Raw genomic sequence first — 15324 nt, forward strand, 5'->3', positions numbered from 1 at the left:
TGTATGTGTGTGTGTGTGTGTAGGTGTAGGTAGGGCAGGCGTCACCAACGTAGTGCCCGTGGACACCAGGTAGCCCTCCGGGAGCTTCTGAAGTGCCCACCAAGGATAATGAAAAAATAGTGACTTGATTTTAGTCACAGTTAATGTTTTTTCTTGAATTTACACATGAATATTTCTTTATAGCTTATACGCAAATCATCATTCAATCATAGTGTGATTTGAGAATGATGTCAAGACATCGATAGAAGAGGGGGGCCGTTTCAGAAGTACATGTCTCAGGCCCGGTAAAGACTGTCAGCGCAGCGCATGTTAACGGTGAAGTGATGCGAAAGAGTTTTAGTGACAGCAACAACAAAAAAAATCTGTTTGATTACTCTTGTCCTAATTAAATGGGATGTGCTCCAGTCTGCCATAGTGACAAGCAGCTCAACATATTGAACAGATGTTTGGCAGTGTTCCTGCTTATGTCTGAGGCACCGTTTCTACGTACAGTACATACCCAGGGATTTTGATAAACATTTTTCTTCCCTACGGTTACCAAAATATATGCCTCTTCGTTCACACCATCGGAGCGTTTTTGAAAAATCTCCACTTTTACATTTTAGGAAGATTCAATTTCAGAGGAAAAAAACTCTGAGTGTATACGAAAGGCACAAACGAACCTTCGTTTATCAAATTATGTTTAAACGGCCCCTTATTTATAATTTTTTTGTTTGCCACTTTAACACATCACACAGATGAGAACTAATTAATGTTAAGGCAGATTTACTGTTTGTGACTGCATACTATCAAAGACAATTTGGTTTGTAATTTGTAATTGATCCCAAAGGAAACTAAGCAAGAATAAAAAAGGAAGACAAATCTGGTGCCACCGGATGTCTATTTTCTGTTGTTTATTTTTGAAGTGCAATCAGACTAACGTTTCGACATGCATCTTCAACAGAGAAATGGTTTGCTAATGCCCGGATAAATTGGAGATCCTCAGCAAGGATGTGTAAAGGGGTGTGGGTTTTACCGAAATCACAAACCAAATCGCAAACCATGAGGATGATATTGTAGCCCACACATGATGTTATTGCTGTCGTTCTGGGAGGTGAGAGGGCCAGACAGACAGTATCTCCCGCTCTCCTTCGCTCTGGAGTCAAGGTTGCACGCACACACCCATTCACACACACACACACACACACGCACACGCACACGCACACGCACACGCACACGCACACGCGCACGCGCACACGCACACGCACAGGCACACACGCACACGCACACGCACACACTCCTTGTCTTTCTCCACGTACACACGCACACAGACACTGGCACACGAGCTTATTGGATATGATGGCTCTAACTGCTGTAACAGCTGGGTGGGTGTACCAGTGAAGGCCAGGCAAGGATAAAGCCAGGCACGTGAGGGCCCCAGTCGCACACCACTTACCACTACCACACACTGAGACCACACGCTCTGAACTTTATTTGAATATCTTTTTGGGGCCTAATCTCGGCGTGAGACAGATGCCATGACTGTGAATTTAAACCTTCTTTGGATCAGAGGAGGACATGTTTTTTTTTTTTAGATTTTATTAGAGTGTACTCCTGGGTTGGGTCCATGACCTGGATAAAACAGTGAAAAGCCACGAAAGAATATCACCAGTAGCCTACGTTCCTCTCTGAACTATCAGCACGAGAGGGAATAGTACGTACTGTATGAAAGATATGGAGATAGGGAGCGAGGGTATGTAAGGGTGACGTGATGAGCAGTCATGTCCCTTGCCATTCCGTCCACACTGTGCTGAATTTAACAGCCCCATTACAACTACAGTTCACCTGTGTCTCGCCCCAAGGGACGCAGACTTTTCCTCTTGCTGCTGGCTGCCTCGTTTTAAAGCAGAGAGTAGAGTTGAGTATCATTTATTAATCCAGAGGGAAATGATTTCATACGTGTTTCAGGTGTGCTGATGGCTGGCAGAGTCGCTGTTAATTGCAAAGGAGTGGGGATTGTGTGCATGTGCACCAGAGCCCTATAAAAGACAGTCTGCGTCCGCACCAAAGATCGTATACATATAAAGGGTGTGATGTGTGCCATGTGCGATACGCCCCTTTTTGGGGGAAAACATTGGGGGACAAGCCAATGGTAGTCCATTGGTGATATTGGGAAAGCATGAACGAAAGACAAGGACCTGTAGACAAGCGTTGTTCATGCGCAACATGCCGAAAACGAGTTCAGCCGTGGCTGAAGCATGGACGGTGTTAATTTAGGCTAGCCGATGTTGCATGTTAGTTAATGAGCTCCTCCTGAGCTGCGTGCCTCACGCGAGGACTTAAAAGCTCAGTGGCCTGCTCTGCTCCAGCATTTTGTTGTTCCGTTTTCGTTTTTAGGTTATATTATATTGCATTTTCCTTTTTTGTTTGTACCGCTGGTATTTTAACAACTAAATTACGCAAACTGACACCATGCCTGCTAAATCTAATTTCATAACAACCTGATTGAGCACTGCGTAAAAAGGAGAAAATGGACACACATCATTTCCTTTTCACCATCAACATGCCATGCAGTACAGTATATTGCCAGTAAATTAGAGCTACTGTATATCTATTTTAGAGGTTGTAAACAGAGCGTGATTTGGCTATGAAAGAGGATTTGGTGGGGCTGCGGTGAGCCAAGGCTGGCTAATGAGATCTGTTACACAGCAGGGTAGAGCTAGCGATGCCTAACTTACTTCACACCATTGCATCCACTACAGTATAATCCACGGTTTCAAGGGCGCCCCCATAACTATTTTGGTAGCAGTTGCTATTGCCAAATCATTCAGGAGAGCTATGGCCAGCCTAACTGGAACTAGCTGGCAGGAAATGTCGTGGGAGCACGACAATGGGCGGGGCTAATAAGTGTAGTAGGAAGGTGGATATTTTAGGCTACAGGCACTCTCCAAAGGTTCTGGAGTGCGTTTCTCGAAAGCATAGTTGCTAGCCAATTGCAACTTGGGTAGTTGCCAAGAGGAAATTGCATGGCAAAGAACAAAGTAGCTAACGTAGTTACGGTAGCAGCAACTATGGTTTCGAGAAGAGCACCCCTGGTTTGCCACTAACCAAATACTGAGCAAAGTGTGGTTTCAGTCTTTCTCAAGGACACTCCAACCACGGTTGAGGATGCAGGAGTAGCAGTGGTTATTGGCTATGTTTATGACGTCTTTAATTCGAATTAATTATTCAGAATTAAATAGTTCCGTCGAGTTTACTTTGATCTTTCATTTAATTCCGATTTGTGAAGTGTTTACATGACGTTTTCGAAGCAGAATTAAGCTTTATTCAGAATTAAAGTGACTTCATTCTGGATTAAATGTCTCATGTAAACGTAGCAAATCACTCCTACCATTCATCACTTTATGAGGCCCTTTGATAGCCCAATTCCGAAAACCAGTGGGACACAGCTGGAAAGATGAATCTCTTTCTGCAAACTCTCCTGTGTTGACCTCATTGCGCCTGTATTCCTCCACACATCCATTGCTGTTTACCGTATGTCCTGTTTTGATATAATCCTCTTTTGTACGTCAATTTGGATTAAAGCATCTGATAAGCATCTGCTAAATTTCACATTTATGTGATATCATTTACATGAGTGGAGACAGATGGGCTACATTTAGGAGCTCTTCCCCAATGCGCAAGGCCTCCCTCTTGCACAAAACATTCCCACTGGCATGCGATTTGAAACTGCAGCCTTACATCCCTAGCCTGGGCAAAAGCCGACTGTTGACTCCCTCAATCAGTCTGGCGAAAGCTATGAGGAATCCTTCACCACTCTCAACTGTTTGCTGATTGGCTAAACAGTGAGCGAACAGAGCTACAGTAGGAGGCTTTCGCCAGACTATGTGCGGAGCCAAAATCTTTGGGTGGAAGTACATAGGATGGCGTCGCTAGGCAATTACAACCCCAAGCAAAACTCCCAAACCATTAGGCTACAAGTAATGATGAGTAGACGATAATGATAATTACTTTCAGGATGGGGTCTCACATGCATATCCACTGTCCTCCTACTGGTATGGCATTCAATCCCAAGACCAACTCTTTAACTCTCTAACTCCCTAAAGCCACAGCTAAAGAGGAGCTTAAGATACCCAGTCATGGTCAAGGTTAGAGCGTCAGACTTGTAGCCCAAATGTCGCCGGTTTGACTCCTGACCTCCCAGGTTGGTGGGAGGAGTAATTAACCAGTGCTCTCCCCCATAACTGAGGTACCCTGAGCATGGTACCGTCCTGCCGCACTGCTCCCTTGGGGCGCTATTGGGGGTTGCTCCCTTGCACGAGTGAGGCATAAATGAGATTCTGTTGTGTGTGCAGTGAGAATTGCGTGATGTGTGGAGTGCTGTGTCACAATGACAATGGGAGTATCCCAGGTGGCCTTTCATTCATGAGGCAGGAGGCAAGGGTATTGTTGCGCTCTAGATGTTTAGAAAAATAAGAAGATGCGTAGACCCAAAAACTATACAGTAGCTCAAAGTAGGAGCAGGTTCGCACAGTAAGTAAGACACTAAGTAACAGTCGCACACTCGCACACCAAGTAAGACGTTTCAGGTTGCAGCCATCATCAGTGCTCTCTTATTTGTGCTCAGCAGCACAGAGAGCACTGATGATGGCAACAACCTGAAGCATCTGCTCTCCTCCGCTCTGAGAAAAATAATGCCTTGTGCTTTACCTTTATTTTACTTTATTTTTATTTTTTTACCATATGTTTTATCTTAATGTTTTAAATGTTCTTTGACTCTAATTTCTTTCTTTCTTTCTTTCTTGTTTCCTTTCTATTTGCATTTGTTTATTTTTGTGAAGCGCATTGAGTTGCACCTATGTACGAAATGCGCTATACAAATACACTTGCCTTGCCTTATCCTTAGGGTCTTACTTAGTGTACTTTGGGCTTTCATTCATGACCATAGCTACCTTGAGGATTTGGTCCCCGATGCGCAGGCCCTCCTCCTCGGCTGGGCTACCCTCCTGTACGCCGGCGATGAAGATGCCAACGTCGTTACCCCCGGCCAGCCGCAGGCCCACGCTGTCCCCCTTCTGGAAGTTCACCATCATGGTGTGGGGCCTGACGGGGAGAGAAGGAGGAGGAGGAGGATGGAAAAGGTCAGTCAGCCAATCAAGTGTAACGTGGTGACAATGCGAGGGGAGGGATAAAACCCATTAGCGAATAAGATCTGAGATGATGATGACACACTGCCACCTTTGTAGAAGTTCACAGTTAGAGTGTGGGTGCAGTAGGGATAGGGATGATAGGGTTGGTAGGGATGATATGGCCTGTTTGCCCCCATAAAAAATACACACACACACACACACACACACATACACACACACACACACACACACACACAGACACACACACACACACACACACACACACACACACACACACACACACACACACACACACACACACACACACACACACACACACACACACACACACACACACACACACACACACACACACACAAACGAGTACAACACACACTAACGCACACATACAGTACACACACAGAAACGCAATATACACATGTACAAGCGGATTCCAAAAAAGTTGGGACACTTGGTATTTTGTGAATAAAATCAAAATGCTGGCATTTTCAAAACATTCAATCCATGCATAAGATGCACAATGGCACAAGGTCAACATAGGTACAGTTAAAATGAGGCAAAAGCATTGTTTTGAGGGAAATGTGTGGTCATTTAAAATTCAACCCATGCAACAAATCCCAAAAAAGTTGGGACAGGGACAAAAAAAGTTGTAATAGTTGAATAATTCTAAAAATAACACAAGGAGGAATATTTTGAAAGGAACTATATTGACTGCCAACATGAATGTACAGATAAAATACCATCACAGAGAGGCTGTGGCACTGAGAAGCAAAGATTTTGAGGGACTAATTACTGATCTATTACACAGAAAGATTGAATTCTCAAAATTGCAGGCATATAAGGCCTATTTCTGTAACGTAGAGTTCTGTGAAATCATTGCACGAGTTATGAGATCATGACATGCCCATGGTCAATAAGCAAACTATGACACTCCAACAATGACAGCTGTTGAAAAAATGACCATAAACACAACACTTGATTAAGGCACATGATGCAGACATTAAACAGTGCTGCAAGTGGCAAAGCTCATTCTAGATGGACCTTGGAGACATGTGAAACTGTCCTCTGATTATAGAATGGAAAATATTTCATTCTTTTTTAAAAACATGGAGTCATGCACCCTCCAGGTTATGAAGAAAATGTATACTTCAGCTTGATTTAGTGGTCAGTCTGAAAGACAGCATATATGATGGTAAAGGGGTGCAGAGATGCCTTGGTTATGGTCTTCTTACTCGTGTAGAGCATTAAAATGAGGGCTGAATGATATATTCAGACTTTAAACAGCATACATAGCTACCAAGGCATTATATTTTGGAGCACAGTCTTTAGATATTGCCCCATAATGATGGCAAATTTCAATCTCTACTATGTTCCAACAGTGTGGTTCCATCATAAGAGTAAACAGGTGACAAAATTGTTTTCTTGCAGTGAGGATATGCCACGTATTAAGCATAACAAGAAGGTAAACAAGTCGAAGAACGCACCTATCAGTTTAGCTGCTGAAATCATGTCTCGCACATCAAAATATCTATTTTTGAAATAAAATCATGCCATCAGTCAAAGTATTTAAATGTTAAGTTTCCTCCATTGTGTTGTGTTTAGTCTTATCCAACATAAAAAGCATTGTATTGGCCCTGTCCCAACTTTTTTGGAATTTGTTGCAAGGGTGAAATTTGAAATGATCACATAATTACCCCAAAACAATCATTCTGCTTAGCTTTAACAACTGATATGTTGTCTGTACACAATGCTCTACCTTATTAACATATTGAATGTTTTGAAAATGCCAGCATTTTGATGTGATTCACAAAATACCAAGTGTCCCAACTTTTTTGGAAACCGCTTTGTACACAACATACCAACATGTATGCACATCATGCCTACTTGCCTACTGTATGTCTCAAATACACATATACATAATATGCACACACAATTTCTGACATACACACAAGCACGTACGCACACAGACACAGACACACACACACAGTTGCCCGCACGCATGCACGCATGCACGCATGTACGCACACACACACACACACACACACACACACACACACACACACACACACACACACACACACACACACACACACACACACACACACACACACACACACACACACACACACACACACACACACACACACAACCCAAGCTATAATAGTCTAGTTATGATCCCCATTATAAGGGAAACGGGACTCAAAAATATCCCCCTTTCCTCTCTCCCTCCCTCCTTCCTTCCTTGCTTTCCTTCTCTTCCTCCTTCCCTCCTCTCTTCTCTTCTCTCTCTTCCCTTGTGGACGGCCTCAGTAGGCAGCGTAGCTGTAGCTTATGCATATGCAGGAAGAGAGCAGCGGGGTGACTAAAAACACCAACAGAGGAGAGTGGAGGGAGAGATGAAGAGGCGAGTAAACAAGAAGAGGGCAGAGGAAGGGAATGGAGGAATGGAGGGAGGGATAGAGGGATGGAGAGATGGAGCGACTGATTGGCACTGAGGAAGTGTAGGTGAGCTGTAATTTTACCCTGCGATGTAATCACAACACACACACACACACACTCTAGAAAAAACACGCACGCACGCACGCACGCACGTACACACACTCCAGAAAAAACATGCACGCACGCACGCACGCACGCACTCACGCAAACTGCAGAAAAAAAAATATATACACACACTGGAGAAAAAAGACACACACACACACGCACGTACTCACACACAAACTTAATTTAATACACTACTCCCACTCTGCTTGTATAGAGCCTTCCGATTTAATCAATCCAACCCTCATGGGCATTTTATCACCCCATGACAGTGGTCCAAAAGCCACAGTCGAACAATGCCGCACGCACACACGCACACACGCTCACATGCACACACACGCAAGCACGCAAGCACGCGCACACGCACACGCACACACTTCATATGGTTTGGTGGTGATGTCATCTGTGTGTGTGTGTGTGTGTGTGTGTGTGTGTGTGTGTGTGTGTGTGTGTGTGTGTGTGCGCGCGCGCGTGTGTGTGCGTGCGCGCGTGTGTGTGTGCGTGCGTGTGTGTGTGTGTGTGTGTGTGTGCGTGCGTGCGTGCGTGCGTGCGTGCGTGCGTGTACACTCACCCATATACTGCCTCATCTTCCGGGCTCGGCCGCAGCAAGATTTTGGGGGTCGCCTTCAGTGTCGCTGTGAGAGAGAAATAGTTGATTCACACATTAACCTCCAGTCTTTTCCCCAGCACTTTATCATTCAGGTGTCCTAATGCTGATTTACTAGCCAAACGCACTCACTAACGGTCCAAAGTACGTAGCAATTTAGTCTTTTATACCAGCCAAACTGAAATTTATTTCACCAGCATTTGCCCGGTTGGCTGGTGTGAATTTAGATCCCTGATTTTTCCTATTTAATATGGAACTGCAAAAACTAGCCTTCCCATTTATGATTCCCCCCACCACACGCACGCACGCACGCACACACACACACCTTGACAAACAAATGCTCTGCAGGAGACACTGGCCTACTGTATACACTCTACAGTTCACCCTCACGTCACCCCGCAACACAACAATTACCACCCGCAGCAAGCATGAGTACCGTGTGTATGTATAATTAGCACAGCAATAAGAATACGTGCGTCACTCACTCCTAACCTATAATTTAACTGGTCGAAAGTGTTTCAACTGGTTACCCCATAATTAAGCAGAGAGGTTTCCCATGCTGCAGCACAGGAGGTGCCAGTGTGCTGAGGATTTCACACGTTGGCCTCAACAAAGTGCTGAGTTAAAGGTGCACTGTGAAATAGTTTTAGCAGTTTCTTTCCACAATTGAATGCTGCTCATTTACAATGTATACAATGTGTACAATGTAAATGTATTTAGTAAATATTAATGAAAAGATCAAATTTGGCAATAGCCAGCACAGTTTCAATGAGCAGTATATCTGTGGGTTGCAATACCTACTCTGACCATCATCCTACACATCACCTTGAGGTAATGGTAAATCATCCAATAGAACGAGAATGGAAACCTCCTTCTTCACAAGTATAATGAATGGTTCATGTGGGCCATCTATTAGCAGTTTTACCTCTTCCTGTTAATCAGGACTATAACTAAATCAGTGATTCTCAAAGTGTGGTCCGGGGACCACTGGTGGTCCATGACAGAGCTCAGGTGGTCCGCAAGGGTATTTCTACTTTTCCAAGACTTGCAGTGGACTATATTTGTAACATTATTACAACGCTTAACAAAGCCAAAGTCATATTTTCATCACAACACAACAGGCTTGTAATGTGAATAAAAAGTAAGTGATTCGCATTGAAATTAGCAGTGTGAAATTAGCCCTCGTCAACTGTCAATTCGCAGGCGGTCCCTAAACATTTTTGGGGGGAGAAAGTGGTCCTTGGTCTGAAAAAGGTTGAGAAACACTGAACTAAACCATGTTTCTGGAATACCCCCTCGCCCTGCAAACACTTAATTCCTTTGTTTTCAATGCAACCTTACACACCGCCAAACAAATTTCCTACTGCGTTCTTTTAATTATGATTCTATTTCACGAGTCTATCTTATCCGAGCCTCTTGATGAAATCAAAATTTTGAATTAATCCACAGGCTACTGTGAAATGTTTGTGGACCAACAGTGGTGAAATGGAAAGTGTTCCTCCTCGATGCTGTTGTAAGCAGTGTTATCTATGGGATATCTGGGGGTAGAATGGAGACCAATATATTCGGAAAGCCTTTGAAGCAACGGCGGTTGAATTGAGAACAAAAGCTTGGTCTCCACTCGATTTCCTCTGACTGGGTGGTATCTATCTATCTACCTGGTGGCTGGACTCCAGGAGGCTCCTCTTGGGGTACTTCCCGTGGTGGAGGCAGGACCTCTGGCATTCTGAAGGGAGAGCCCATGGCACCCATCTTTGCTACTCTGGTAACAGGATCTTCCCTGAAAACCAAAACAAATATATGATCAACTTTTTCACATGGGAGGAAGTGTTATGGAACAGCGATTTGAGAAACTCCCACTGTATGATAAATGGGTTGTCACCTATCTGGCCTACACTTCTTTTTCCCAAACTGCTCTCCATTATTATCAAATATGGTGGGTTGGGGGTGGGGTTGCTGTGACACAGCTGTCAGAGCACCTGTGCCATGAATGACCAAACATCCACAGGGAGCCATGTTTAAATGCAGCCAGGGCCATTTCCCCATTTCCTTCCCTTCTCACATTCATTTCCTGTCATAGTCCTTCAAAGAGCAGAATACACTTCAAGGAGAACATTACCACGTGCATCTGTGTGTCTCTGTTACACACATGTGCAGGTGGGAATGTGTTTTTGACCACATACACAGAGAAATAGTACATTGTTATTGATGCGCAACTCTGCATAGAGCAAATATCTTAAGAGAGCAACTGGCCTCGCATGAACACAGAACTCAAGTGAATGACAATTTGGACAACAATACATTTCTCTGCACAAATAAAGGACACCTGTTAAACACTGTTTTGCCAATTAAAGGAATAAACAGTGACAACTCTACCTACTTCTGTTGCCTAAATCACATACCTGGGGTTGTCTCGTGATATCTCATTTGAGGAGTGGGACGAGAGGTCCGACTGCCTTGACCTCTGGTCATCCTGGGGGGAGTAGGAGTGGTAGGACTCGATTTCAGACAGGTCTGGAGGGGGGGGCAGAGAGAAACAGGACAGGACAGCATCAGCCACCCGAGCGACACCCAGCTTTGTGACCCCCCCACCAAGAAGAAAACCGCAAGGAAAACCCAAGAAGAGCCGTCTTTTGCAGCATGTCCCAAGAGCACCCGAGCAGAGTCTCAGTGTGTGTGTGTGTGTGTGTGTGTGTGTGTGTGTGTGTGTGTGTGTGTGTGTGTGTGTGTGTGTGTGTGTGTGTGTGTGTGTGTGTGTGTGTGTGTGTTCGTGTGTGTGTGTGTGTGTGTGTGTGTGTGTGTGTGTGTGTGTGTGTGTGTGTGTGTGTGTGTGTGTGTGTGTGTGTGTGTGTGAGAGACAGGGTGTGTGTGTGTGTGTGTGTGTGTGTGTGTGTGTGTGTGTGTGTGTGTGTGTGTGTATGTGTGTGTGTGTGTGTGTGTGTGTGTATGTGTGTGTGTGTGTGTGTGTGTGTGTGTGTGTGTGTGTGTGTGTGTGTGTGTGTGTGTTTGTGTGTGTGTGTGTGTGTGTGTGTGTGTGTGTGTGTGTGTTTGTGTGTGTGTGTACATGCCATTGGAAACAAAAGAGTTAATTCGGTATGATCTGCCCCATTGTAACACACACCACAGCCACAAGATGTAACATCAGCTCCATGTTTGACTGCGTCACACATTAATTCTGACGGGGATTTAAGACACTAAATGTTCATCAATCAGTGTTATCTGAAAAAAAGATTGTTTCAAAACTTCACTGAAGTAAATCAACAAGCACTTCGATAGGAATCTAGTCAAAGTCTGGGATAAGAAATGGAAAAGCAAAAATTAGCTACTAGCTAGCTACGCAGACCTACAATTCCAGTCCCTTTGAAAGTCAACAACAAAAATTCTGTATGTGCGTGCCGTGCCCAGTGCTGTGGTTCTACTTCGACTAGACTAGGAGCTGTGGGGTTACAATGAGGCAGAAAAACAGATAGCAGTGAGGTGGTGTGGCAAGTGGAGGAGTCGGGCACTCTGGGGTTTACAGTGGCAGTGAATGTGATTGTGAAAGTGCAGTAGTGTGAGCAAAACAGAGAGAAAGCCGAGAGAGAGAGAGAGAGAGAGAGAGAGAGAGAGAGAGAGAGAGAGAGAGAGAGAGAGAGAGAGAGAGAGAGAGGGCGAGCGAGCGAGCAAGAGAGCCACAGTGGTGACTGAGAAGAGACCCAGGTGAGATAAGTTAAGGGAGCGAGGCGACAGGGTGCGACTGTCAGTGAACCGTCCTGGTGGAGACACCTTTGCCACATGCTTGAGAGCGCTTGAGATGGCCCTCGCCACACTGTGCGAAGCCCCTGTCTGCTGGTGTGTGACAGCACAGCGCAGAGAAAAGGCAAAAGGCGGGCAGCAGTTAGTGAAATTGAAACCACATTAAAATACTGGTGCTCAAAGCAAGCGTATCTGATTCATGGTTAATTAAAAAAACGACGTATTTCCGACAATTAAAACGGCAATCTTTAATAGCTACAGTGACAAAGTAATTCTTTCCTCCAGGACAGTTCATTACATCAAAAACATGATGTTAAATGGTTCGTGGTTAAATGTATCAGGATATTGGCCCATTTTCTGAATCAAAGGGAGCTCAGAAAGACAATTCCTCCAAGAAGATGATTAAATATTAATCCCAGAGCCTGAGACAGAAAGACAGACATACCAATCAACAGACAGACAAAGAGACAGACCAACTGACAGACCGACCGACAGACAGACAGACAGACAGACAGACAGACAGACAGACAGACAGACAGACAGACAGACAGACAGACAGACAGACAGACAGACGGCACGAGGAAGGAGGGAGGCAGAAGAGCTGAAGAGTTACTGTGAAAGGTTGGTGAGTTTACGGAGTATGTTTATTTAAAGATTGCGGCGCATTGAAAAATCAAACTCCTTAGCTCTCCTCAGGGGTGTGCTTTGTGGGTGAAGTCAGGTGACCGCTGTGCTTCTATCTGTAAATCTACAATAGACTCCAAGTTACAGCAACAGGAATAGGACAAACAGTACAGCGGGGGGGATTCATTTGGACTGCATACACACAAACAGCATGTTCAGAGAAAAGAAAAAAAAAGTGGCAGCAACCGAGTTAAGTCCCTGGAGATGGTCTGGTCACTAGCAGTGTGTGTGTGTGTGTGTATTTATATATAGACGTGGGGAGCAAGAACATCAACAACAACATCATCATCGTCATCAACAGAAGAGGCAACAGAAATGTGTCTTCAGGGAGGGGGCTGGAAGTGGCTGCTCGTCCGTTTGAAGTTGCCAGATGCCACTTAGAAGAAGGGAGAGGAGTAAGAAGAGGAGGAGAGAGGAGGAGACGAGAGGAGAGGAGGTAGAGACCAGAGGAGGAAGAGAGGAAAGGAGGAAGAGAGCAGAGGAGATGGAGGACGAGTGGAGAGAAGTAAGAAGGGAGGAGAGAGGAGGAAGAGAGGAGAGGAGAGGAAGACGAGTGGAGGAGAAGAAGGGAGAGCAGGAGGGATAGCAGGAGGAAGAGAGAAGAGGAAAAGAGTGGGGGAAGAAGAGAGGAAGGGAAGAGTTGAGAGGAAGAGAGGAGGAGGAGGAGGAGGAGGAGGAGGAGATTAAGTGAGTGGAGGATGAAGAGAGGAGGAGGAAGAAGGGAGAAGAGGAAGACAGGAGGAGAAGGATGGAGGGAGGTAAGGAGGAGAGGAGAAAGGGAGACTGGATGGCAGCTGCTGAAACCAACCAAAACCTAATTGGGGACTCTGACCGACAGAGAGAGACAGACAGAGACAGACAGGGAGAGACAGAGACAGAGACAGAGACAGAGACAGAGACTGTGGGGAGGAGCGAAATAGGGAAAGAAGGAGGGCAGAGTAGAATATGAAATTACAGCGTGTGTGTGTGTGTGTGTGTGTGTGTGTGTGTGTGTGTGTGTGTGTGTGTGTGTGTGTGTGTAATGGGGGAGGACAGGGCTCTGGCAGGTCGACCGACCGCTCCTAAATCCTGCTCCAGACACAACAGAGCAGTCCCACTGAGTGATGTGAGGAGGATTCACACAGCATACCGATAACACAACGCATCCCCCTAGAACAGAGTTGGTCAACCTGTGCTCATTACTTTACAGTCCAGTGCCACACACTCCAAATCACCTGGTCTTAACGATCACCTGGCTGAATTTGACACCTAAAAACAAATAATTTGGAATATGTGGCACTGGATTGCACCCAATGAATCCGCGTTGTCCATCACTTGCTACGTTTACATGAGACATTTAATTCAGAATTAACTCACTTTAAAGCCCGATTCGGACGGGACTTTTATTACCTATGGACCCCCGGTAATTCGGAATAATTACAGAGAATGTCTGAGTTCTTAGTCCTTTGCGAATGTGCCATGTCTGCGATTTGTGAGGTAATAATTCCCCCGCGAATTACCTACTGTATATCGGCGAAACTCAGACGTCCTGGGGTAATTTTATATAGGCGCGCCGTCTGTACTCCCTTGTAATGTCTGTGAATTGACTAAATAACAGACGTTTATTTATCCCGTCTGAATGCGCCCCGAAAAATCACGGAGGTCCAGGGGTAATTGCGAATTACCAGGGGTCCATAGGTAATATTTATCCCGTGCGAATCGGGCTTAATTCTGAATAAAGCTTAGTTCCGCTTTGAAAACGTCATGTTAACACTTCTCAATTCTGAATTAAATGAAAGATCTACGCAAATTCGACAAAACTATTTAATTCAGAATTTTTAATTCGGATTTAAAACAGTTATGTAAACGTAGCAACTGTCTAACACTGTGGAGTGGAGAAGGGAGAAGGATGGAAATGAAGAAAGATAGAGGGGTGATGGTGGTGGTGGTGGTGAGGGATTGAGAGAAAGAAAGGGAGAGATATTGCACCACTATATTTAGTGACAAGAGGAAACCCACCCTCATCCTTATCACCCCCCCCTCCCTGTGTCTCTCTCACACATACGCACACACGAACACACGCGCATACGCATATACGCACCCACACCCACACCCACACGCATGCACGCACAGACGTACAGGCACACAGAGAGAGAGAGAGAGAGAGAGAGAGAGAGAGAGAGAGAGAGAGAGAGAAGAGGATATAGATCTATAGGTTGACACACACTTCTTCTTCCCAAACTACAAAGTGATGAGGAGTCAGAGGATGGGAGAGAAGAGAAGAGAGAGAGAAGAGAGAGAAGAGAGATGAGATAGGATGAGATGCAAGGGAGCAGTGTGCACGTCTGAGAGATGAACCCGGTGCCAGATCATCGCGGCACGCCATGACAGTCTCATCCAGATCGCCCAGTCGGGATTAAAGGGGGTCGAGGGCCGGTCGGCCACATCAAACACTTCAGACAGCACCACCCCGCCCCCACCCCCTCCAATGCTGCCCTCACCCACCAGAGCCGTCCTCAGCCAGCCAGCCTGGCTTCCACAGCAGCACACACAGCTTTTGGCAGGGATGAGAGTTGAGGTTTTCCTCTTTTCTCCTCTTTTCTTCTTTTCTCTTCTGCACATTTCCTCTCTTCTCACATTCTGTCTCTG

At 45.3% G+C, this 15324-nt stretch overlaps 1 protein-coding gene across 7 annotated transcripts in view; it reads right to left on the reverse strand.

Annotated features, from left to right (window-relative positions):
• The window catches only part of LOC134445968 (tight junction protein ZO-2-like), a 189196-nt gene that overhangs the window by 43489 nt on the left and 130383 nt on the right, over positions 1-15324 (reverse strand). For all 7 annotated transcript variants that reach the window (XM_063195149.1, XM_063195146.1, XM_063195148.1 and 4 more), the window contains 4 exons: positions 10680-10791; positions 9936-10057; positions 8242-8305; positions 4932-5082 (listed from right to left, as the gene is read on the reverse strand). In XM_063195149.1, coding sequence (XP_063051219.1) covers positions 4932-5082; positions 8242-8305; positions 9936-10057; positions 10680-10791 — 449 coding nt within the window. The remainder of the gene's footprint in view (positions 1-4931; positions 5083-8241; positions 8306-9935; positions 10058-10679; positions 10792-15324) is intronic.

The sequence above is a fragment of the Engraulis encrasicolus genome, chromosome 3 (assembly GCF_034702125.1).
Source record: "Engraulis encrasicolus isolate BLACKSEA-1 chromosome 3, IST_EnEncr_1.0, whole genome shotgun sequence".
NCBI classification, from domain to species: Eukaryota; Metazoa; Chordata; class Actinopteri; order Clupeiformes; family Engraulidae; genus Engraulis; species Engraulis encrasicolus.